This window comes from Pleurodeles waltl, chromosome 8 (genome assembly GCF_031143425.1).
Source record: "Pleurodeles waltl isolate 20211129_DDA chromosome 8, aPleWal1.hap1.20221129, whole genome shotgun sequence".
In the NCBI taxonomy this organism is placed as follows: Eukaryota; Metazoa; Chordata; class Amphibia; order Caudata; family Salamandridae; genus Pleurodeles; species Pleurodeles waltl.
Window position 1 is genome coordinate 758,586,463 of NC_090447.1, and position 24,517 is coordinate 758,610,979.

General features: G+C 44.8%; 1 protein-coding gene across 1 annotated transcript in view; it reads right to left on the bottom strand.

The window, feature by feature from the left end:
* The window catches only part of MOSPD2 (motile sperm domain containing 2), a 476,198-nt gene that overhangs the window by 319,137 nt on the left and 132,544 nt on the right, over window positions 1-24,517 (bottom strand). Inside the window, exon 8 of the mRNA XM_069205003.1 lies at window positions 13,156-13,280. Coding sequence (XP_069061104.1) covers window positions 13,156-13,280 — 125 coding nt within the window. The remainder of the gene's footprint in view (window positions 1-13,155; window positions 13,281-24,517) is intronic.

Consider the following 24,517-nt stretch of genomic DNA (forward strand, 5'->3'; position numbering starts at 1 on the left):
TTCTTCGAGCTTCCACATAATGTCTATTATTCGTGATTCTTGTAATCCTTGTTGGGCCTTTATCACACCTACCTTAGACTTAAGCAGTTGAGAGCGCTCTTCCATGGCAGAAATCTGTTCGCCATCATCAGATAAAGTTTAATAACTTTCTTAATGGTGACCTGAATTATTTTTTTTTAGAGGCCAGGCGAGTGCTTTGATTTTCTGTACGCACATCCTCTTGAGCTGTTTTATAAAGTGAAAAATTTGTGATAGCGAGGGTTCTCTAGCATCCACAGTGTCTCCTGTAGCTCTGACCAAGGGTTGCCCCAAGTGTGACGATCCAGGACCATTTTGGGCCTCCGGATATACAGGGAGTGCAGAATTATTAGGCAAATGAGTATTTTGACCACATCATCCTCTTTATGCATGTTGTCTTACTCCAAGCTGTATAGGCCCGAAAGCCTACTACCAATTAAGCATATTAGGTGATGTGCATCTCTGTAATGAGAAGGGGTGTGGTCTAATGACATCACCACCCTATATCAGGTGTGCATAATTATTAGGCAACTTCCTTTCCTTTGGCAAAATGGGTCAAAAGAAGGACTTGACAGGCTCAGAAAAGTAAAAAATAGTGAGATATCTTGCAGAGGGATGCAGCACTCTTAAAATTGCAAAGCTTCTGAACCGTGATCATCGAACAATCAAGCGTTTCATTCAAAATAGTCAACAGGGTCGCAAGAAGCGTGTGGAAAAACCAAGGCGCAAAATAACTGCCCATGAACTGAGAAAAGTCAAGCGTGCAACTGCCACGATGCCACTTGCCACCAGTTTGGCCATATTTCAGAGCTGCAACATCACTGGAGTGCCCAAAAGCACAAGGTGTGCAATACTCAGAGACATGGCCAAGGTAAGAAAGGCTGAAAGACGACCACCACTGAACAAGACACACAAGCTGAAACGTCAAGACTGGGTCAAGAAATATCTCAAGACTGATTTTCTAAGGTTTTATGGACTGATGAAATGAGAGTGAGTCTTGATGGGCCAGATGGATGGGCCCGTGGCTGGATTGGTAAAGGGCAGAGAGCTCCAGTCCGACTCAGACGCCAGCAAGGTGGAGGTGGAGTACTGGTTTGGGCTGGTATCATCAAAGATGAGCTTGTGGGGCCTTTTCGGGTTGAGGATGGAGTCAAGCTCAACTCCCAGTCCTACTGCCAGTTCCTGGTAGACACCTTCTTCAAGCAGTGGTACAGGAAGAAGTCTGCATCCTTCAAGAAAAACATGATTTTCATGCAGGACAATGCTCCATCACACGCATCCAAGTACTCCACAGCGTGGCTGGCAAGAAAGGGTATAAAAGAAGGAAATCTAATGACATGGCCTCCTTGTTCACCTGATCTGAACCCCATTGAGAACCTGTGGTCCATCATCAAATGTGAGATTTACAAGGAGGGAAAACAGTACACCTCTCTGAACAGTGTCTGGGAGGCTGTGGTTGCTGCTGCACGCAATGTTGATGGTGAACAGATCAAAACACTGACAGAATCCATGGATGGGAGGCTTTTGAGTGTCCTTGCAAAGAAAGGTGGCTATATTGGTCACTGATTTGTTTTTGTTTTGTTTTTGAATGTCAGACATGTATATTTGTGAATGTTGAGATGTTATATTGGTTTCACTGGTAATAATAAATAATTGAAATGGGTATATATTTGTTTTTTGTTAAGTTGCCTAATAATTATGCACAGTAATAGTCACCTGCACACACAGATATCCCCCTAACATAGCTAAAACTAAAAACAAACTAAAAACTACTTCCAAAAATATTCAGCTTTGATATTAATGAGTTTTTTGGGTTCATTGAGAACATGGTTGTTGTTCAATAATAAAATTAATCCTCAAAAATACAACTTGCCTAATAATTCTGCACTCCCTGTACTTGTTGTGTGGCTGAATAGTCCAACTTAAGTTTACGGGCCAAGTTCTCTTCAGAAGCCCTACTTGTGCCCCAGCGCAGACCCCCTTTTTTCTTCCGAGACCCCCACCTCAAGCACATTTGATTGTTGCCGCTAATTCATCTGCTAAGCTACTGGTGTTAGAGTTTGAGGCAGAATCCTCTGCGGACAATGTTCCACTGATCTCAGAGTTATCGGAATCATCAGTAAAACGTGTCAGGGGATCCAGTGGCACTCTGCTTGACATTCATTCCAGGTCCTAGCTGGGATACGTCTGAATTCGTTGGGATATGCGACAAGAGAAGTTTTGAGGCAATATCACCCACAGGATAACTCTCTACTGGTCCAAATTCAGACAAACAGATATGCTTCTTCAAGTAATCTTGTCCAGAAACATTCATTTAATCATGTTCCCCCACACCTGATAACATAGTAGCCACAGCATTTGCAGTACCGGTAGCGTGGGTTGGCAGGGCCGTCCTGAATGTCCTTGGCAATCCCCTCAGGCTGTGTACAGGCCCCGCTGCCAGCACTTCCCTCAGCATTCAAGGCTGCCTTTGATGTGTCCCGATGTCAGCCTGAAATACCAGGGGAGTGGAACTGTGGGGGAGGGCGGAGGAAACATATCTGTAATCGAGGGCTGTAAAGATTTATTAGCGGAGAGGGAAGACTGACGAACTTCCCTCTGCAGCTGCCTCTTAAGGGTGGGGGTCTTGAGTTGTAACAGGGACACAGGGAGGCACCTCCTCCCCCTTCTGCGATGACTGTTTGGTGCCACAATGAGAAGAAAGTAATCCGGTTGAAGAGTGGCTTTTTCGCACTTTTGAGCCCCCACCTGCCTTTGCCTCCTTTGTCAGACATATCCTGACTCCTGTGGGATAGCCCAGACCATCAAAAAGAAAGCGAGCTATTTGCCCACAGGACGGGAGGCGGCAGAATCAAAATGCGGGCGGCGCAAAACCGCTCAGCAGGGTTTCTCAAGGTGACCCGGGAGAGCGCAACACGCAGACTCTAGCGCCTCCTTCCAACAATGCTAACCAATGCCGCAGGCGAACACAATACAGAGGGCAGCGCCGACAGATAAGTTAACAAGACTGTCAGAATGGCACCGTGTTTCCTCACAAACTAGCTTTACGCCGGCTGCGGGAACAGCATCGGGTTGGCGTGCTACACAGGCACCATCTTGCCCCCTTCACGTCCCAAGTCCATTCCTCCTTCTGCTTTGTTCCATAGCTACAAGGGGTTAAGCTCAGGATTTCCCAAAGAACTGCAATTTAACCTTGCAAGATATTTTATTACTTGAGTTAGGTTGGTTCAATCTCTCCTAACAAGTTTGTAATTTTTAATCTCAAAGGTGGTACAAAGGAATTAAAAGAGTTAATTGCGTTGAAATTCCTCCTTTTTTACCCCAGACAAGATTTCCACACGGCTGTGAGCCTCTTGACAATATACATAGGTCATCCCCAACAGTGCATAAAACACTGGTGGCATAAAAGATTAAACTGTACGTGTGTTTTACTGATTTTACCTCTGCTTTTGATGGCATCATCAGTGACTGGTAGTGGTGATAGAGCTCCACTGCAGACATTTTCAGCAATTCATTAATAATAGAGATATAATAACAAGTTAAAGAAGGATCAGGATTAAAGTGGGATCAGGATCACAGAAATTCATGAAAAGTGGAGTCTAAAGCAGGGTTGTATGCCTGTTTCTCTACTATTCAATCAGTATAAGGCCGACAGTGGGTGGCACTGAAGCAAGTTGCAGCATTTTCCCTGAACCTCAGTGACCTCCATTTGTAGATTGCTTAAGTATGTCAATGACAACATGATCCTAAATTTAACTGCAATCGAAGTGAATGCATTGCATTTTGTGGGTCCATGGACAACTTCCTAATAAATAAGGCTAAATCAAAGATAACAATTTTGGTCTCAAAAAAGAAGCCGGCTAAGTGGTATATACAACAGCAAGAGCTTGAGGAACCAAAACTGAAGCACATCATTACTTGAGATTTAGCTAGGTAGGATTTTGCCATATAAAGGCAGTCAGAAAGATCTAAAATTAAAATCTAGGTCACTTTCCTTTGAGATTATTAATTTGTATGCCAGATTTATCTGTCAAACTATGGAGCCGTTGCTCTGGGTAGTCAAATCAAAAAATGTTGTACACCTTAACATATGGGCTATATGGAAGTACAGTGCACTTTGCAGCATAAATTAGTTGGTCTTCCAGCTAAACAAGATTTAAAAGATATGGTGACACAAGACAAAGAACTACAGCAAAATGTCACTGGGTTGAAAGAGGATTGGCCAAAAGAATGTGATTCTTTAAGTAGCTATGCTCTGAAGTATACAAAAAGTGATGGATGAAATTATTTAATTAATCTCAGCCACTGAATTACTCGGGCCGAATCCCAATCCCTCCTTGTTTTGCACACTGTGCAACCTCAATTTGGTCACAGCCATTTATAAATCAGTCTTGTCCTTGCTCCTTTGAGAACAGGCTAGCTCGAACTGCCAGGCCAGGTACCCCATGAACTGGCACACAAGCAAAGCAGAACCTATTTTTGCTCTTATTAGAGCTGGTCAGCATGGTATAGCTTGGTTCCAGTGGCACACTGTGCAAGGGACCAACGTGTGGTCATACTCATCACACTTAGGGCGACACTCAGAATCACCGGTGGATACTTTGAGTCACAGATTACTCACCTTAAGAATATAGACCAGAGCAGTATCTCCCAAAGAGAGAGTCTGGGGAGTGCCCTTAAACGAGAAAGAAAGTCGGCCAAGACTGAAGAAGCAGAACTGGCTCTCTCCCCTGACCTGGCGTTCAAGGCAGTAGTGTCTCATGAACATGTGCACGACACCCATGTCATCGCCTGGCAGTTTTCCAGAACCAGCATATTCTTGCTAATGTCTTTGTAGTGGCCTTGGCCCTGGTAGGGTGAGCATGCAGGCACTCAAGTACTTCTTGGTCAGCAGATAGCGGACTATAATGTAGAGGAATCCTCCATCTTGACAAGGTCCTTTTCAACACTGCCTTCCTCTTCTTTGCTCCAGAATATCCTACACAGTGAAGGTCTTATGCATGATGGTCCCTTGTGCAGTCAGTATAAAAGCTCAACACAATTAGGGTCGAGCTGATGGAGCCTCTTCTCCTAAGATAGAAAATAAAATAGTCTCAAAATAGCAGATTGGCCAATGTGGAAAGGAGTCACAACTTTGGGCAAGAAGGCCAATTAGGTCCTCAGCACTAATTTATCTGTAAAGAAAGTGATGTAGGGGGGTTTCCCTGAGATCGCTTCAAGTTCACTTGTGCAATCAGCAGAAATAATGGCATATTAGGAAGGCTGAGTGAACTTCAGGAAACACAGTGAGAAGCTGTGTACTGGCTCACAAGGCATGCACATAAAAAACGTTAACGCTAGTTACATCCCATTTTGGCACGACAAACTGCTGCGGAGGAAACATGCGAGTCAGATCTGTAATAAAACATAACATATGCAGTGACTTATATAGAGATGGTTGATCAAGTAAACACAGAAAGCCCAAAAGGGCTGACAGATAACCTTTATTTGCTCCCACTGCAAGACCTTTCTCGACCAATGATTAACCAAAAAACACCATGTGCAAAAGTTTGGCTTACAGAGAGGACGTATGACGAGCACCCACCAGGCAACTCCCCCCACCACCCAGCCAGCCAGCGTACATGGACTTCGTTAAAGGATGTTGGGCAGCAAGGATAACACAGACTACTGTGGCCTCATCTGTTGCTGAGACAAGCGCTCCTCCTGTAGTGGTGGCCAGATCAGAGGGGCAACTGCTCATACTCTGAAGTTCTGGTTGCCACACTCTCCTGGCCCAGCCCAGGACTATTAGGATGACTTTGGTCTTGTCTTAATTGACTTTTCTCAAAACTTGAAGTGGGAGAGGCAAAGATGGGGGAACATGTACATGAGGCCCGTGTCCCATCACAGTTCACAAGCATTACTTAGTAGCTTTCTTGGAAAAAATCCAATGCACTGTAGAGCTGACACTGCACATCACCACCGGTGGCAAAAAGATCTAACCAGAGCAAAATCTACTGGGTGAAGATGCCCTTTTCCTCTGCAGGGAGGAGGCAGTATTAATGATCTCCAGCTGACATCTGCTCAGCTCATCTCCTCTGGCATTCAGAGAGCTAGCCAAATGGTTGGTACCAGAAAGATATTCTGCTAGTACAACCCCTTCCATAGGAGTAGGGCCTCCTGGCACAGGACTCAATTCTGTCTTGCTTGTTACAGTGCCACATAGTGGTTGAGTTGTCAGTGAGGACCTGCACTAGGCTCCCTTGATAGTCTGCAGGATGGCTTTTAGGGCAAGACAATTGTCTGTTAGCTCCAAAATAGGGTGAAATTGGCTTTCTGTTGGAGACCAGAGGCCTCTGATCTCCGCCTCACCCAGGTGCCCCCACCCCAGTAGGGAAGGGAGAGTGGCCTCACACAGATTATGTTGGGTGTTGCCACCAAAGGATAACCTGAGCAGTCTGCTACGAGAGCTGGATGGAGGTGAGGAGGCTGTTTTGATGCTAGGTCCTCTGAAACCTGATGTTACACTGCAGGCCCAGCACTTGGGATGAGAAGGCTTCCCAGGCATGAACATTGAGACCCAGGATTGCTCTTGAAACATCAGGATCATATCTTGAATGCTGCCATGACCAGGATAGCCCCAATGAAGGGAAAGCTCTACATGGGACACAGTATGGACTTTGGTTCATAAGAGAAAACCCAAAGATGTAGATGTCAGGAGTTTGTCAGTTGTCCAGAAGTGGTTTACGACAAACTGTGGGAAGCCCAGCTTGAGCAGACAGTTGTCAAGGTATTTGTATCCCTAATCCATGAAGGTGGGAAGCAACTATCCCAATCGCTTCCATGAACAACTGAAGGATCATGGTAAGGCCCAAGGGGAGCACAGCAAACTAAGTGTTTCAGCTCCACCGTGAACTGCAGAAAACGACTCTGGGACTGTAAGATGGGTATTCAGGTAAAACTGATACCTTATAAAACACGACCAAATGGAATAATTGTTTTTCAGTAGAAACTGTAAACACCGGAATCTGATGAATTTTTACTGGTTTAGTGCCCTTCGGTATCAAAGCATTAGAAGTGCAAACTCTACCTATAAGCACTTTTCTGTAATGGATACTCCCACTAAGACCCTTTTGTTCTAGGGAAACCAAATTAACATGCCCATCTGACGATCCGCAAGGTCTCAGGATTCCCTGAACCTACTTCCACTCCCATTCTGGGAGCATGGATCACCTCATATTGATTCAACTCACTGTTCACTGCACATTGCTGTGTAGTGGCCAGTATATCAGGGGGCGTGGCTTGAGGCCGATGGAGTAGCACGCTCAGAGTGGAGCTCCCGGCCGCACCCGGACAGCTGCTGTTATCCTGCACACCCGCCTGTTCGGAACCCAGACTGGGGCCCTGATTTGAGAAACCGAAACAATGTGCACCCTGCTGGTGTAGCGCTGGGGCTGGCAGTGCCCTGAATGGCCCGAGCAGACTGCGCGCGGCCACTGCCAGCGACACAAAATGGCAGCCCAGGCGAACAGGGCAAAAAACTACTAAAGCATCACCAGAGCCTGGGTGCCGAACACAGGACGCGAGGCTTTCCGGCACACCGCTGAGGGGTAGGAGCGGACAGCATAAATCGCCAACAAGTGAGGCAGCAACAGAGAGGCGTGGGGCTCCCCTCCTGGTGGCGGAGCCTAGGACAGGCAGCAGCCTAGAGGTGAGGCTGCCATAGAAGGTGAGGAAGAATTAAGGGTCCCGCAGAGAAAGGAACAGCAACTGCAGGGCTGGCGGACGGCTACACAGCGCTGATGGCCTACCCACTGTCTGCTGGAACATGCTTGGCTCTCAGAGAAATGTTGTGTCTTGTAAGCCAGTCCCATAGGTCCTGGGCTTCTTGTGAAAGTGTTAAAGATTTAGTGCCTCCCAGTTTGTTTATATAATACATGCTGGTTATGTGTCTGTACGCACAAGCACTCGAAAACCTTCTTTCCTCCGAAGGAATGCTTGCAATGTGAAGAAAATGGCTTTGAGTTCTATGCTGTAGATATGCATTAGCCTTTGGCGATCTGACCATTTCTCCTGGATCTGGAGATCTTGGAGATGTCCTCCCCAACCTTCCATGGAAGCGTCTGTGGTAATGATAAATTGTGGGACTAATGGAATGAACGTGAGACCTTGAGAAAGATGAGACTGGCAAGTCCACCAACCCAATCTCCTTATCATTCTTGGTGTTACCAGAATGCGATCCTCAAACGAACCTTGGGATTGGTTCCGCTGAACCTGCAAATCTTCATGTAACGGCCTCATTTTGAGATGCGCATTTGGCACCAGATTGATGGTGGTAGATTTCATACGCAGGAGCGATTTGTACGACCTCACTGAAACGGACCTTCTTTTCTATATTGTTTGTGCCAGGGATGTTAGACAATGCTGGCGTTCCTGCGTAAGGAATGCTTTGTTCATCTGCGTGTCCAGAATAGTGTTGAGACAAATCATCCTCTGAGTGGGCGTTGTGCAAGATTTTTTGACATTAAGCAGGAGACCTAGTTTTTGGAAAAGTACAATACAATCTTTTGTTGTTGCTAAAGTTTCTTGCGTGGTGGGCGCTTTGAGGAGCCAGTCGTCCAGATATGGAAACACCTGGTGACCCTTCTGCCTGAGAGCAGCTGCTACTGGTGCCAGACACTAGGTGAATATGCACAGATATGATCCGAGTCTGAAGGGTAGGACTCGGAACTGATAGTGAGTACCAGCCACTGTGAAATTGAGGTATCTGCGATGCTTGGGATGGATGGGGATATAAAATAAGCGTCCTCCAGGTCCAGAGATGTCATATAGTCTCCACTGTTCAGGAGGTTTATTATGTCTGAAAGAGTGATCATTCTGAAAGTTTGTTTGCAAAGGTACTTGTTGAGATGCCAAAGGTCCAGAATAGGTCTCCATTCCCCTGATTTATTTCGCACAAGGAAAAAACGGGAACAACATCCTCTGCCTCTCTGAGCCATTGGAACTTTTTCTATTGCTCCCTTGAGAAGCATCAATTGGACTTCCTTTTTAGGTAAGTGAAGATGAGGGGAATGCGCTCTTTTTTGTGTGTGGGGGGGGGGGGGGGGGCTGACAGTGAATTCTAGGGTGTGGCCGTAAGCCACGATGTCCAAAACCCATTGGTCCAAGCTGATAGTCTTCCAATTGCGCATATATCTAGTTACGTTCGCTCCTATATGGTGTTGAGATAGGAGAGCAGCTGGTACTCCTGCAGGGTCATTGTTTACGTCCTGTGTCTCTGGGCTGATGAGAAGATTTTCGATGGGCAGCCTCTCTAGAGAAACCAGCAGTAGTTGGTTGTCTAAACGATTGTGATGGTCTGTATTGTGGTACGGCTGAAACTGTTGAGAATGGAAATATGACCCTCTGTAGGAGGAAGAACCACGTCCCCTTGCCCCTCGGAAAGGCAGTTTCCTATACTGTAAAGAACCAAGGGACTTAGCGGAATCAGTGTCAGTTTTAATAGCAAGAGCCTCATCTATCTGCTTGCCAAAAAGCATGTCTCCGTCGTATGCCATGTCCAAAACCTTTGTTTGTACCTCTGGCCGAAATGAAGTGGCCTTCAACCATCCTTGGCATCTCAGAACGGCAGCGCCTGCCAATTGCCGAAACCCGGTTGAGGCTATGTCCATGGCATTATCAATAATTTCAGAAGAGGCCCGCTCCCCCCTCCTGTAAAACCTTCTTGCCTCTGCTCCTCAAGGATGAGATCCAGGAAAGACTTAATATCTGACCACATCTGCCTGTCGTACCGTGCTAAGATGGCTAAGGCATTAGCAGCTCTTACCGTAACAGCCGACATGAGAGAAAACCTTTTCCCAATTGTGTCAAGGCGTCGACCATCCCTGTCAGGGGGCACTGAGAAAGGGGCTGCTGGATTCTTAGAACGCATCTGCGCAGCCTGTGATATCACACAGTCTGGTAGAGGATGCCCCATGAGACATGCAGGAGCACCATCCGGAGCCCTGTATTTCTTATCAATCTGTAGCAGGACCGCTGGCACCGCAGCAGGGTTTTTCATGATCCCAACACCCTCCTACCATAAGTGGTCAATGATAGGAATTGATCTTATCAATTTTCGTGCTTGATCCTTGAAGTCGTACAAGAAGCAATCAGAATGCTTTACTGTGATGGGTAAATGAAACCTCTCTGCTGCTCTTTCCATAATCGTGTGAAACCCCCCAATGTCTTCAGGAGGGGAGTCCGCTGTAGGATATTGAGGCGGGGATGGGGAATGGCTAACATAATCCTGTTATTCATCATGTTGAGATGGTAATTCACCCTCTTCCCTTGTTTCGTCCTCCGATGTAGAAGGATCATCTCAAGACGGAGGAACAGCATGAGGAGGTGGTGGCATCATTCTGAGTGTCATTTGAGGTGGAATGTCTGGGAGCGGAACAGAAGCTGTATTTGGTGGAGTAGATGGTGGTACTTCAGTCTGTGGCGGAAAGCGGCGTTTGTAGTCCGCCAGCATGCTCTGAAGATCCTCTATAAGTGAACGAGGCATAACCTCCTGCGGACAATGGTAGTCCGTATAATAGTGTTCTGTGTACTTCTGAGTAGAGGGTTGGCTATAGTATCCCTCAACCTGTTGAGCTTGATCGTCATAGTATTAGTCTTCCTCTTCCTGATGTTTCACATGGAGCTCCGAGGGACTATGAGCCTGTCCAAAAGGTCCTTCATCATTCGAGTCCTTCATGTCTAAAAGGTGACTTGGAAGAAGAGGTGAAATGTTCGTCGCATAAGTCATGGTAGGCTTGTGGCAGGTTCTAGTTTTGATGCTCGTCGACATTGTCTTCGTCGACGGCAGTATCGTGGACGATGGAACTGTAGATGGAGGAACTGTTGACAACTGAGGCGTTGCCGTTGGAAGTGTCAAAGGCAGGAGCGTCGACTATGACGTAGATGGGAGCGTCGGCGATAAAAGGGTCGACGATGGCAATGTCAACGATGGAAGCGTCACTAGAGGTGATGTTGTTGACGACGCACCCGGTGAAGCCTTGGACGTCTCCGAGGGCCTCATAGACAAAATTGGCCCCAGTGTGGAGAATGTCATCGTCGTTGTTGACGCTGATGGTCTCGTCGACGATACAATGACGACGGTAGTCATCGACAATGTTGCCATCGATGGTGACTTTGTTGTTAATGTCAAAACAACTGGATATTTGTGCCCATTTTGTTTCTATGGCTTACAGGGGGTAGTTGGAGCAGAGGAAGCTACCTCTGAAGAGGGTTGCTTTTCTCTTTCACCTTTTGGATTCCTTAGAGTGATGATGCATTTTTAGGGACTTCCTGCTCTCCTCAGAAGTTCCCACAAGAGATATAGCCCTCTTATGGGATTTAGGAGCAGAGTCACTGTCCTCATCAGATGATGTTCTCTGAGCTTTTCTTTTCTGTAGCCAAAATAACAATCTTCCCTATCTGTCTCTCAGAGTTTTTGGTGGAAAAGTATGACAGATCTTACAGTCCTTTGCCTTATGAGTGGGATGAAGGCAATAAATACAGTTTTTATGTGGATCATCCAAAAGAACTCTTTTTCCCACAGGTCTTACAGGGACGAAAGAGGCATTTAGAATCAGACATAATTTTGGAAATAAGAAAATCCATACCTCCTCTGAAGAATAAACTGTGGAAATAACTGAGGAGAGCTCAGGGAGACTCTCTTCACACTCGACGTGTGGAGAAAAATCTGAGGAAGGGAGCTTCTTTTGGGAGTATTCTAGAGGGTGCTGTTGCCTGATTGGCTGTGATTCAAGTTTGGTCCATCTTATATATTGACATGGACAATCTGTCAAATTTAGGCCTGTTTTGCATTACAAACTCTATGGTCAGTTTGGTTATTGCTACGTACTGCTTTTTACGATACCGTGGGACTCCCATGTCGACGTCGGAAGAGACTGAAGCAAGGGAATCTATGAAAGATCCAATACTGGATAAACTTCATTTGTGATGTGAACTGCATATGCAACCACCAAGGCATTCTGCAAAGCAGAAGGATGTGCTGTCATAAACAACTGTATAGCTAACAGTCTGCATATTAATTATTTAGCAGACACTGCTGGAACAGCCCAGGGCACAGTTCCCAAGTGGGCAATTGGTGCTGAGGCAGGGCTGAAAGGCAAAAGTCAAACTGGAGCCCCTTGCAGCTCTACTGGGCCAAAGACGAGACAGAAGGACAGGGAAGCATCTGAAAAATGTTCAGGCACTGTCTCCCTGAAGGCCACCATTTGATGTTGGTGTCAACAAGAGCCTGGGGAATATGGGGGTGTGCTGGGTTTCGGACTGGAAAATAAATAAGCTCGTGGGATATGACTCTTAAACTGAGGCCTTCAAAACTGGTCTGGTTTTGAGTGGTGGGATTGGTTAGAGCTGCTTGGCCTTCTTTCACTTATGGCACATTTTCAACCTTAACTTACTGGAAATCTTCAAGTGAGAACGGAACTTCAGTCTGGATCAACTCCTTCAAAGGGATCGCAAATGGCCTGGGGACTTCGAGTGTGATCTTTTATTTGACCACAACTCTTCTTATGTTCAGTGAGGCAGAGTTTCGCCTCCTGATCCTGAACTGCCTTCTGGTGCATGATGGCACATTTATTGAACAGCTTAGAAACATGATCAGAGACTAAGCACCACAGGAACTTATTGTGTGGGCCAGTGACTAGTATTTGTTTCCTGCAGTCATAGAATGATTTGAATCCTGTTGTTTTTGGAAGCCACATAGACCCTGGCACACTAAGTTTTCAGGTCATCAGAAAACCAACTAAGTTGGCAGCAGAGCTCAAGGTCTGTGTTAATGGGTGCCGAAACAAAGGAACTGACATAAGGGCTCAGTTGTAGTGTTTACATGCAGCTTCACTTCCGTCATTTCTGCTGTAGGCTGGCACCTGGGGATACTCCTAAGGTAGGTGACCTGCGGTTAGAAGTATCCTTCAGAAATTATTGTTTATATACCGGCGTCGTTCACAGGGACTGATCATTTTGGCCTTTTTAGTGCAGCTAGTTCCACAGCAACCATAGTCATATGTTTTGTACACTTTATAAAAACATGACCCTTAGAGTTCAAATTAACAAGTGCTCATACGTATAAAACAATGTTCTTATAGGAGGAAGAATACTTACAGAACCACCCATGTGTGGTGGCAAATACTCAGAACTGATGTACTCCTGTACCTCACTCTTATTTGTAAACTTCAGCATGTTTATTGCTTCTGGGCCAAGCCAGCTCTTCACAATTTTAAAAGCAGCTAAACAAAAAGTAAGAGCATATAAAATTAATTACTGAAAATGAGGGTACATCAACAGTTAAACATGCACCTGCAAGACGATCTTTGCTCTTGATCTGCCTAAATCCGAATAATGTTTTCTTCACTCCTTTTGTAGATGCATTGAAATGTAAAAGTAGCAGTGAAATGAGAATACATCTTCATAATCATTGCTTTCATCAGATTTGTTGGGATCTGTAGTTTCAGAAGTGTATGTGTAGTTGAAGTGTCATTATCGGGGCTCCTCCTTCTTGGACTCTCTATGTTCCATCCTGCACCTGGAAACAGCCTTGAAAAGTACAGTGTAAAGGTCTGAAAGTCTATCACTTCTGCGCTTCATAGGGACTAGTTTTGCTTCTCTCTCTCATGTTTGCCTTTCTGTACTTCCTGCTATGCCCATCTTTGCCTCCCACTGCATACTCTCTATCCCCGCTAGCACACTTGTTCAGCTAAAAGGCAGTAGGAGATATACACAAATGGAAAATACATAAATAAATTAATTAATTAAACAGGTTTATGGAAAGGCCACGACATTCAAATATTACTTCTGCTATTAAAGATCATGTGGCACGGATGAATTCTATGGACCTCGATATTCCAAAATGCCAAGGATCGCGGAAATGAAATCACAAGCCCTTTGACCCCTCTCCCGAGATATCACAAGTTGTGACATCACATTATCTTAAGCCCTGGAGGCTTCACAGGAAGCAACGTCATGGGAAGTTTACACAAACATAGCCACAAGAAATAACATTAAGAAAGTGGAAGTAAACCTATAAATATACTACTGACATGAGTCATTTTAATTCCTTCCTCCACTGATGCATTCAGAGCAGCCACGTGGCTAGTATTATAATTGAGGATGCCAGTGAAAAAAATGAAAACCCAGCAAAAGCCAGTACTTTTCTTCCTTTGAAAACAGCAAATACAAGGGGAATTCACTGCTAAGTATTTTAGAGCAGCCTAACCTGACCTTAATTGATTACTAAAGCAGACAAAAGCAGAGGTGTCCTGTTAGCACAATATACAAACTGCACACAACGTCTTTGAAGTGCCATCTCCTGGCTCTTGCAAAATCTTAAAACATGAACAAATACACAGTCTTTTTACTCGAAAAAGGTGGCTACTATAGATGTAATCCAGTCCAAGGAAACACCCCAGAACTTGCAGTCAAGGACAGTTGTAGCACAAGCACAGTTGTACATTGTGGGGCCTAAGACTAACAGAAACTATTTCAATTTTCAACTTTGTACTGTCCCCTATGCGCAGCCTGAACCAGTTATTGTTTTAAAGGCAGGAGATGGAAGTTATTTTTATTTTCTAACAAGAAAATGGTAATGCCTTTGCAACCTGAAGCCAAGAGTTGCATGGGACAAGCCATGGGCGACGACCAAATGGTGTCCAGAGACGTTTAAAGGGCTGGGCAAAATGCTATTTCCTGCCTGGTCCGCGCCGCCCCCCTCCCCCCTCCATGCCACCTTTCACGGCTCCCCTTGACAAATAATCCGGACCATTAGAAGTTATGCCAGTGCAACAGGGTGCATAAATACGTATTATTTTTTAATTTGACAGCTGGGCATGCCAGGAACTTCCAACCTTAAGCCATACACTTTAAGGCTGCATTTTTAAAATAAAATCAAATATTTCTATTTCTCCTCATTTCTCATCCGTTATCCAACTCATTATTTTTCTTTCTTTATTTGTAGAGTTAATCAAAAACATTACAAGTTTCTCAAATCCGTCTCATCATTCTCGCTCTCTCTTACTTTTTCCGTTTCTCTCCCCCTAATGTATGTTGTCTCACTATGAAGAAAATCTTTCCCTCGTCTTACTTCACCCAATGTCTTCAACATTTCGCTGTTTCTCTGCCTATCTGGGCTGTCTACTTCACCCATATCTACCTCCAATCTCTCTACCCACCTTCATCCCTCTATCTCTACTGCTCTCCGGCTACCTCTACTCCTCTCACGCTACCTCCGCTCTCTTACCCATACTCCGCTCACTATTCTATTTCTATCTTACCATGTATTTTTCCTCTATCGACTTCACCTCTTCAAACTCCTGTGTCTCTTTACCTCACCCCTTTGTCTCTCTCTCCATCTCTGTGTAAACTCTCCCTCTCAACATCTTTCTACCTCAGGTAACTCTCTACCTATTTATCTTTAACTACATCTGGTATCTGTCATTATGTTAACTATGTGTACCAGTCTTCTCTTTATCTATGTAACCTGTTAACTTTCCTCAAATGTATTGGCTACCTCGGCTCTACACTTCCCTTTCTCGTTCTTGCTGTCTGGTCCTTTACTTCATCTCTTCTACTATCTTACTGCTTTCTCACAAACCTTCTCTATCTTTTCCCTCATCTCGGAATCATCACCTCTCTCCCTTGCATGTCTCCTTCCACTCTTTCTCTATTTCAACTCACTTTCTCTACCTATACTTTCTCTCGATATATTTATCTATCTCAGTTCTGTCTCGACCTCTCTCCCCAATCACACGTCTCTCTACCTCCGAATCCACACCTCTTTTCTATCTCACCTCTATTGCTGTCAACTCTTTTCTCTCTACATCTCACCCGTCTTTTTGTTCATTCACCCTTCTGTTTCTATATGTCTGTCCCTTGATCTGATCTGATTCTATACCAGTCTCATTTTGCCCTTCTCTTTGCTGCACCACTCTCGCTCTACCTTACATCTGTACTTTCTCTCCGTATCTCACCTCTCCACCTGCCTATCACTACCTCTCTCCGACCTTACTCCAGCTCACTCTCTACTTTACCTCTCCTCTCAGTGTAACCCATTCCCCTCGATCTCTTTCCATTTCATTCTCACTAGCTTTCATTATCTCACTTTACCTCTCTTTCTAGATCTACCTCTTCCTCTATCTTTTTGTTTGGCTACCGCACCTCTCTTTACCTAAATTCTCTCCTCGCCCAACATATCTTCCTGCTTCCCATCTTCAGCTCTACTTCGCTTTACCCTTCATTTCACCTTTCTCACTCTACAAGTATTTTTAAGCTTTCTGTTCCATCTCCTGTCACCCACCCTTTTACCTCACTCTTACTCAACAGTCATAAGTCGCTGTCTGTTCAGAGAAGTATACACATGGAGAGAGAAGAGGGGCAAGGCAGAGGAAGAGAATTAACCCTTCGGTGCTACAGACGTTACCTCCAGGTTCATTACACTCACAACTGGGTGCTACGGCCATGGAGGTCTGCAGGAACTGAAACGACCAGGGATAATGGGAGTCCCAGTGAAGGGCTGCCATTGTTTCAGGTTCAATTCGATTCTGTCACGGATGCTAGACCAGGCAAACGAGTGGGGTAGCATTTTTATCAGAAGAAATGGGAGAATGGTGTGTGGTGGGAATTTTGTGGATTCCTGCTAATTCTAGAAATTTCTGTCACAGGAATGCAAGAAAAATGCCTGCCTTTAGGCAAAGTGTCAGGTCTGCAGGGCACTATGGCTATTAAAAAAAAAAAAGAAAAACTTTGGTGGATTCACGCAAGGCACACCAGCCTGAATTCACCCGGGAGACTAGATTTCAGAAATGCTGGGGTTTGGAAGGGTTACTAGGGTGGCCAATAAACCCAGGCCCAAATACCGTAGTTACTCCCACTGTCAAATCTAATTTTTATTGTTTGTTTTTGCTTTGTTACAAGAAATGGTGATGTCGCATTGCATTTTTGTGCCCTTTCCTGTCACGGGGCTGGGCCCAGCCACACAAGCATGCTACCGTTTATATTTGGAGACATCTGAGAAAACTAGGTGGTAGGAAATTTCTCGATACCCAAAAATTCCAAGACTTTCTCATACAGAAGGGTGAGGAAAATGTATGGTGTTAGACAAAGTTTGAGGCTTGGAAAGGTTTCCTCATGAAAAAACCCTTAAACAGCTTATGACCTTCATGCATGTCACACCACCCTGGATTCCCGGGGGTGTCTAGTTTTCATAATGCAAGCCCCACCGCTCCAGAAGTTTGAAATGATGAAGCTACCCCTGTGGGCAACAGAGACCTCTGATCTCTCGTTGTCCAGATGACCTCCACAGCCTGGGGATGGTGCATCCATCATCACTGCAAGTTGCAGATGTGGTAATGAGAACAGCCTGTTGCAAGTCAGGTTGGAATTCAACATCAAAAACCAGTGAAGGTCCTTAGCTTCTTTGTTCGAAATGTGGCTGCAGGCCAAAAGACACTCTCAGTGTTGGGCTAATTTGGGTGAGAAGGTTCCAGTGAAGGGACTGTAGATGCGTATGGGCTTGCAGCTGCAGCAGGATGGTTGAAGTCAGAAGCACCACAAGTTTCAGAACCACTAAGGGGAACAGTTGCTCGCACCCAAAACATCAGGATTATGTCCTAAGTGTCCTAGATACTAGCTACCTAATCAATCCGATAAAGTGTTGAGATGATCAAAGTTTGCTGAAACGGAAGAAAGCTAAAAGATAATTTTTTTCAGGAGCTATGATCCTGATGGATACAGAATTAGCTGTGGAACGTTCTATGACTTTCAGAACCGCCTTGCGTTAGATATTCTTTTAGCAAAAATGGCAGAATTTGCAAAATGCTTAATTCTAGACATTGCTGTGCTCATTTATTCCTTGTAACAGTAAAGAAATTAGAAGCTTACTTACTAATCTAACTAATGAAAGTGCTGATTTGAAAGAATTGAAGAAACCAGGTGTTTGGGAGAAAGTTGTCAAAGGATTTGTTTCAGTGGGAAATTGGCTCAGCAACATTGGGAAAGGGATACTATTGAAAATAATACAAGGGATATTGATTATTGTGGTTTGCATAATTGGAGTATTGGGAATATGTAAATTATGTAGGAGGACCAAACTGAAGAAAAAAAAAAAATAATTAGATGAGGGGAAGAAATGAAAAAAGGAAAATTTGTTTAGGGATAATGAGAAAAAGGAACGAAGAGTAAGGGAAATCGAGATGACAGAATTTTAAGCTGAAGCAAAGAAAATTTGTGTGGGAAGATTTAGTGTAATGACACATTTAGTCATCATAGGAGGAATTGTTAATGCCTAATTTATTAATGAATATTCATGTAGTCCGAGTGCTGAGTTTGCATAGAAAATGAATTAACTAAGAGAAAATTAATGCACGCATTTGAAGGTGCGACTACCTGAGTGGCCGTCAATGTTCCCTAAGTGTACTGACTAATAGCTTATTAATAGGAAATGTTGAGCTTATGTTTTATCAATGTAGTAATATGTCATATTAAGGGTTATGCATTATGTATTAGCTTTATTAATTGTAGGCCTTAACTTAGTGAGGTCTTGGGCCTAGTTGCATTGCCCCATGTCAAGCAGCATTTCTTTATCGACTTATAACATGGATGCTTAGAGGCTTAAATTGTGATTTTCCACAGTGCTGACCAAGTGCTCGTAGCTACAAGTCTTTCTCATGAGAACTGCTTGCTAAGAGATGATGTACTAGCTAGGATACAATATTTAATGCAATGTGTGTAAGATTGACCTTCCCAGGAGAAGACAATGGATGCACTGACTGGAGTATAAGCTGAAAAAATATTGATACCGGACAAGCCAAGCGATGGCAACAGGAGAACAGGAGCCTATCATCGACAAGTGATCTGTGTAGTACTGAGTTGTAGATCTGGGGTTTTAATTTAATTGGACTAAATGCAAACATGTGATTCTTTGACCAATAGGGTCACGGGAAGTAGTTTTAGGAAATCTAACTAAGCTGGACTGCAGTAAGAGGAGACCACCATTTTTATCCAACTTTTCCTGAGAAGAGACGTGCTCAACTTCACAGAGACTTTGCTTTTCCGAACTTTAATGCTGAATCCTGATGCCTTGCTGACCGAACTGATGTCCTATTGACAAAGACTGTCACAGCTTGCTGACCATATTGAGGACAGGTATAAAGACTATGTAACTGATTGTTATGTCTATTTCTTTTTGTTTCTAGGTACCAACCGTTGCTTTTGATAGAACCATAGTTAGATGTTTTTCCAAATTTGTGTTGACTAAAATCTTTTGAATGAAGTCCCAACATGCTATTCTAATCTGATGTTAGTTAGGGATCTTACTGATTTTGAGGTTAAGTTACGTGACTTTAGCATTGTTAATATAAGGGAAATAAACTTTTTAACTTTTATACAAAGGTGTGGTTATTCATGGCCGCAGGGTCATGGTGTGTGGAAATTACTGGCTACTATTGATTACTGATGTCATTGATTTTTATGGTTATTGATTTGTATTGGTACAGGGTTCATGATGGGTAAAAACTTGAAGTTCAGTCAAAAGTTCCATCGTCCTATTCGCGTCTCCTTGTAAGTTTACTTATTAAAGTCTGACACGCCAACAGAGACAAGCGGTTATGCTCGTTTCATCAGGATGAAGTGTAGTGCTTGACTACAAGAAGGAAGAGGTTTGTTATACTCACAAGAAGGTTCTGTGACATTCAAAATAATCTGGTAGGAAGTAGAGCCGGTGTTTTTAATGACTACAATAAAGAGCATCTGTGTGATAACATCTTAATTGAAAGGACACAATGTAAGTAACCTATATGGAGTTACTGTTGTAAGAGCTATTCAGCAACAAAATATTAGAGTGGTAACAATGGTATGTGAGCTATTAATGCCACATACAATACAGTAGTGACTAAATAAATAAAGAGGCGTGTCGTCATGAAGAGCTGCATTTAGTGCCACAATGAGTTGAGGAATGGGGACAAAACTGGGTGGTTGCCACGGTAAACGAAAATAACGAAAAATAACTTCCAAGACATTTAACTGACATTGATGTTATGTTAGAAATTCAATATTCCGAATGGTTCAAAGGTAGTACAACGGCTTAAAATGAGTAAAAAAATGTGTACATAGACAACAAAGGGGTGAGTGGTAATTGAAAATGCTAATTAAGGAATGAGCCACCTAAATAAAGGGTATAACCCATAGACCAAAGAGTAATAGTGTCATTGGTTACTAGGTTATAGTAGTTACTATAGTATGAAAACTTTTGAGAACTGGTTTGTAATAAATGTTTAGATGAGGAGAGGCAGAGGTAGAGGTAGTATTAATAGGTATCACATAATGGACTGTCCCAAAAACCATAGTGGTCTGTGCAAAAAAAAACAAAAAAACAAGGGTGATAGGCATAGTAATATGTTCGGTCACATAAGAAAAAATAAGAGTAAAGTAAATGGTAAACAGAAAGGGACAACAATATCCAGAATGATAGATTAGCGAGAAGTATGCAAAGACTTACCCATTAGAACAGACTGTTCCTGAGGACGTCCACAGTGTCAGTAAATGTCAGGTTCGCTTGTACGTTAGTTCTTGCAATGATCACATTTATTGACAGTAGAAAGAGAACTGCATCATAAGGTGCGAAGGGAAAATGACGAGCCTTATTAAGGAGGGTCAAAGAAAATAGTAGTAAAAGAGTCCATAAATAAGCACCAGGGAGCTGACGGCCGCCAACATACCGTGACCGTGGCGGTATACTGCTACGGGTATTATGACCCACACAGAGAAATCCGCCACTATACAGACACCCACATGAGTCCGCCAGCCCAAAGGTCAGTGATAAACTGGCGGTAACAAAACCCACACCGTTACGCCAACAGAAATATGGCCTAGTGCATAGGGCTGATCCCTGTGTGTTGTGTAGGCCAACGGTAGTGTTGTTGCTGGCATTGACTGAGTGTATCCTCTGTCTCTATCCCCCCTGGTTGTTTTGTCACCCTGTCCTTGTGTGCATTAGCATCATCTGGCAGAGGAGCAGAGGCACCGGCGACGGAGGGAGCTGCATCCCACTTGGGCCTGGAGGCCGAATCCACAGACAGTGAGGGCACCAGTGGGATGAGGGAAGCTCCACGACAGAGACAGGAGGGGACACTACAGACAGCAACTCCTCCTCCGATGGAAGCTCCCTGGTGGTGGCGGACACCTCTGTGCCCACCCCAACAACAGGTACAGCCGCCACCCCCGTACCAGCACCACTCTCCGAGCAGCCCCTCAGCGTGTTCCTCTCCTCCCCTTCACCTCTGGCCAGGGTGGCCAGAACCCAGCCCAGCACCTCAGCCACCCAGTCCACAGCCACTGTGGTTTCTGCAGCTGTCAGAGACTCCAAGGAGGCACCCGTCAGCCCAGCCAGTGTGCCACCAACACCTGTCGAGGCCAAGAAGGTTCCGCCACCTGGCAAAGGCAAGAAGGGGACAGCATCCAGCAAGGGGAAGGAGGCAGAACTAGCCAGCAAGGCCAAGTCAGGGACTCCAGCTGGCAGAAGCAAGGAGGAACTACCATCTGCCAAGGGCAGGAAGGGGCACAGAACACCAGCCATGGCACTTCAGCCATCCGAGGCTGCAGGTGAAGGCCTGGAGGCTACCACCACAACCTCCAGTATCGCCACCTGCACCGCAGCCAGCACCGCCACAAGCAGCACCACTGCCAGCAGCCCCAGTGGACAGCCGTCCGAGGCTGCAGGTGAAGGCCTGGAGGCTACCACCAGTGGCAGCACCACCACCTGCACCGCGGCCAGCACCGCCACCTGCACCACCGCAAGCAGCACCACGGTCGCCGGCGTTCATGCCCATGGTGTATGAGAAGATACACCAGCATGGGGAAAACCTGCAGCTCGGCTCCATGGCATCCTGGTTCTTCCTTGAGTGTCGAGAGGTGAGTCGTTTCCCTTCAGAGTACTGTTTACGCCGTGCTTTTGATGGCGTTGGTACCACCCTGGAAAAGCTGACAGATGGGCGGATTGTAATGCTGTGGGTGGTACACTGTATTCTGCCTGGCTGTTGGCGGTTACCGCCGCAGTGTTTGCTGCTACCGCCGTGGCTGTTGGAGTGTTAAAGTGGCTGTATGTGTTGGCGGTTTCCACCTTGATCATGATTCCATTTTTTTTTACCGCCACCCTGTTGGCGGTTTTACCACCGCTTTAACACCGACCGCCAGGGTTGTAATGAGGGCCTTTGTGTAATGCTGCCCATACAGAGCTGTCAAAGCACTTTCAAGTCCAGTAGACCCTAAAATTGAATCCTTGCCCTTCCTCTTGAGAATATTTGATAAAAATGACATCAGCCTTTAAGTTACTTATCTTGGGGGCTTTGCCAGTACTAAGGCTGGCCTGCTAAGCTGAAATGACTGGCTACATTAAAATCATGAAGGTAAGTAGTAAGCATATAATACAGTATCACAATGTTTCCAGCCATGGCCAATATTTAGATGTTTTAGCAGGAATGCAACAGTCTGCAATCCCGTTTAGTCCATTGGTGGAGCACTGAGTCAATCACAGCACTAAAGGGGGCGAATGTAAACCACAGATGGTATGACATGGAAGGGTACTGAGAACCATGTGATTTCTCCACTATGACTGGATAACATATCCTTCCTTCTCCTGTCATCCATTCCTACAGCAATAAGGAACCACTCTAGTTGGAGGAGGAGTTGTGCCTACGGCCAAGATGATGGCACTTTAAGGTCCTGCAGCCACTCAGCAATTTATTCAGCTTTTAATTGGTGCTATTCCCAATCACTGAGCTACCAATATCTCAGTGCTGCCTCACCCTAGGTGAATGAGAGGAAGGACACAAGCCTGTACTGAGGGTGACGCCACATGATCACTGATGTCCTCACCTGGTAAACTTACGAAATTTATCAGACAGCCTACTTAAAAACAGCTCATTTGTCCTTTTGCTGCAAGTAAATGCCTCCATCATCTTTGAGCAGTAGGTCATGAGGCAAATGACCGTGTGAAAACTTAGTCAAGAGGGAACAGTGTCATGTGAACAGCTCCTGTAGCCGAGTTAGGAAATGGGTTTCTATTTACCACCCACTTAATTTTGACTTTTTCACTATTTTTAGGTATTTGTTTATAGATTTCCCATCACCTCTGAGCAATAAGCAATTCATTAGATTTCTACTTCTGCAGCAGATCCTTTTCTAGTGATAATGTGTCTAATGTTAATCTTGTTAGTCTTTGAACACTTCAGATTCTGTGATCTAGTCAAATCATGGTCTTTTTTTCCGTTCTCCCACTATTGCAGGTTCGAAGTACCACGAAAGATACTATTGCATTTTTATGCCTTTTCTCTCTACTTTTTAGTAGCAGTAGGCATTGTGGCTAGGTAGCTGACTGTTGTGTTTCTTTCAGTAAGGCCAGAGCGTCCATTTTTAGGTCAAGGGCGCAAGCGCTTTGACCTGTTGTAAGTATTGTGGGCTTTTAACCACGCCCATGTCATGCCCAGCTCTTTTCGTGGGCTTGCCTTTCAAAAATCACTTGATTTTATCGGTAAATGCTTTACACTTGTCCCACTTTGAGCTTGCTTTTGTCACGCCTTCCAGACTGCCCGTTACATGGGTTATTGCACAACTGTCGGTATACTTCAGCATGGGCGAACTATTTTTTTTGTCTCTCCCTTTCATGCTGCATGGCGGCCATGGTGCTCACAGCGTGAACAGGCACAACAGCGTGAACTCGATTGGCAGTATTGGAGAACTGGTCACATTGTTCACAGTTACCTAATCAGAGTAATTTCTTGTGTCGCTCCCCTGAAAACACTTAAAACTGGTAAATGCGTTAGGTAAAACAGAAATTCTGAAGGCAAAATCGGCTTTCCCAGCACAGCTGGCGAGCTGGTACTACAATATTCACTGCAATAGGGAAACTCGCCTCATAATGCTTTGCAGGGGTTACTTTTACAAATCATTTATGCTCATAACTCAGCCTGTGGTGGTCCTAGGACAATGAGACCACTTTCAAAACGCTCTGTCTACATCATCTCTGGGTCCCCACACTAGGTTAGTGGGGTTCACAAAATAATAACCCCTCCCACCATACAGTGTCTTTTAAGCTTTCTCATGGCTACAACTTGTTTTACAGTTGGGAGAAGTTTTGTTTTAAAGGCCTTGTTTGTAATATCATTGCAGGCCTGCTAGCCCTGAAAATGCTCTCTAAGGGTTAAGTATATGGTTACACTGCGTTACTTTCTCCTGTGTTTTTCATGGGATTATATCCCCTCTAGGAGCCAACAATATGGTTACGTGACTATGGGCCAGATGTAGAACGCGTTTTGCATGGCACAAACTGCGAAAATCGCAGTTTGCGCCATGCAAAACACGCATTGCGATGCATATTTGGTACCGACTCGCTAATAGGAAGGGGTGTTCCCTTTCTATTTGTGACTCGCACCGCAATTCGCAGTTACCACCAGTGTCACACTGGTGGTAACCCATTCAC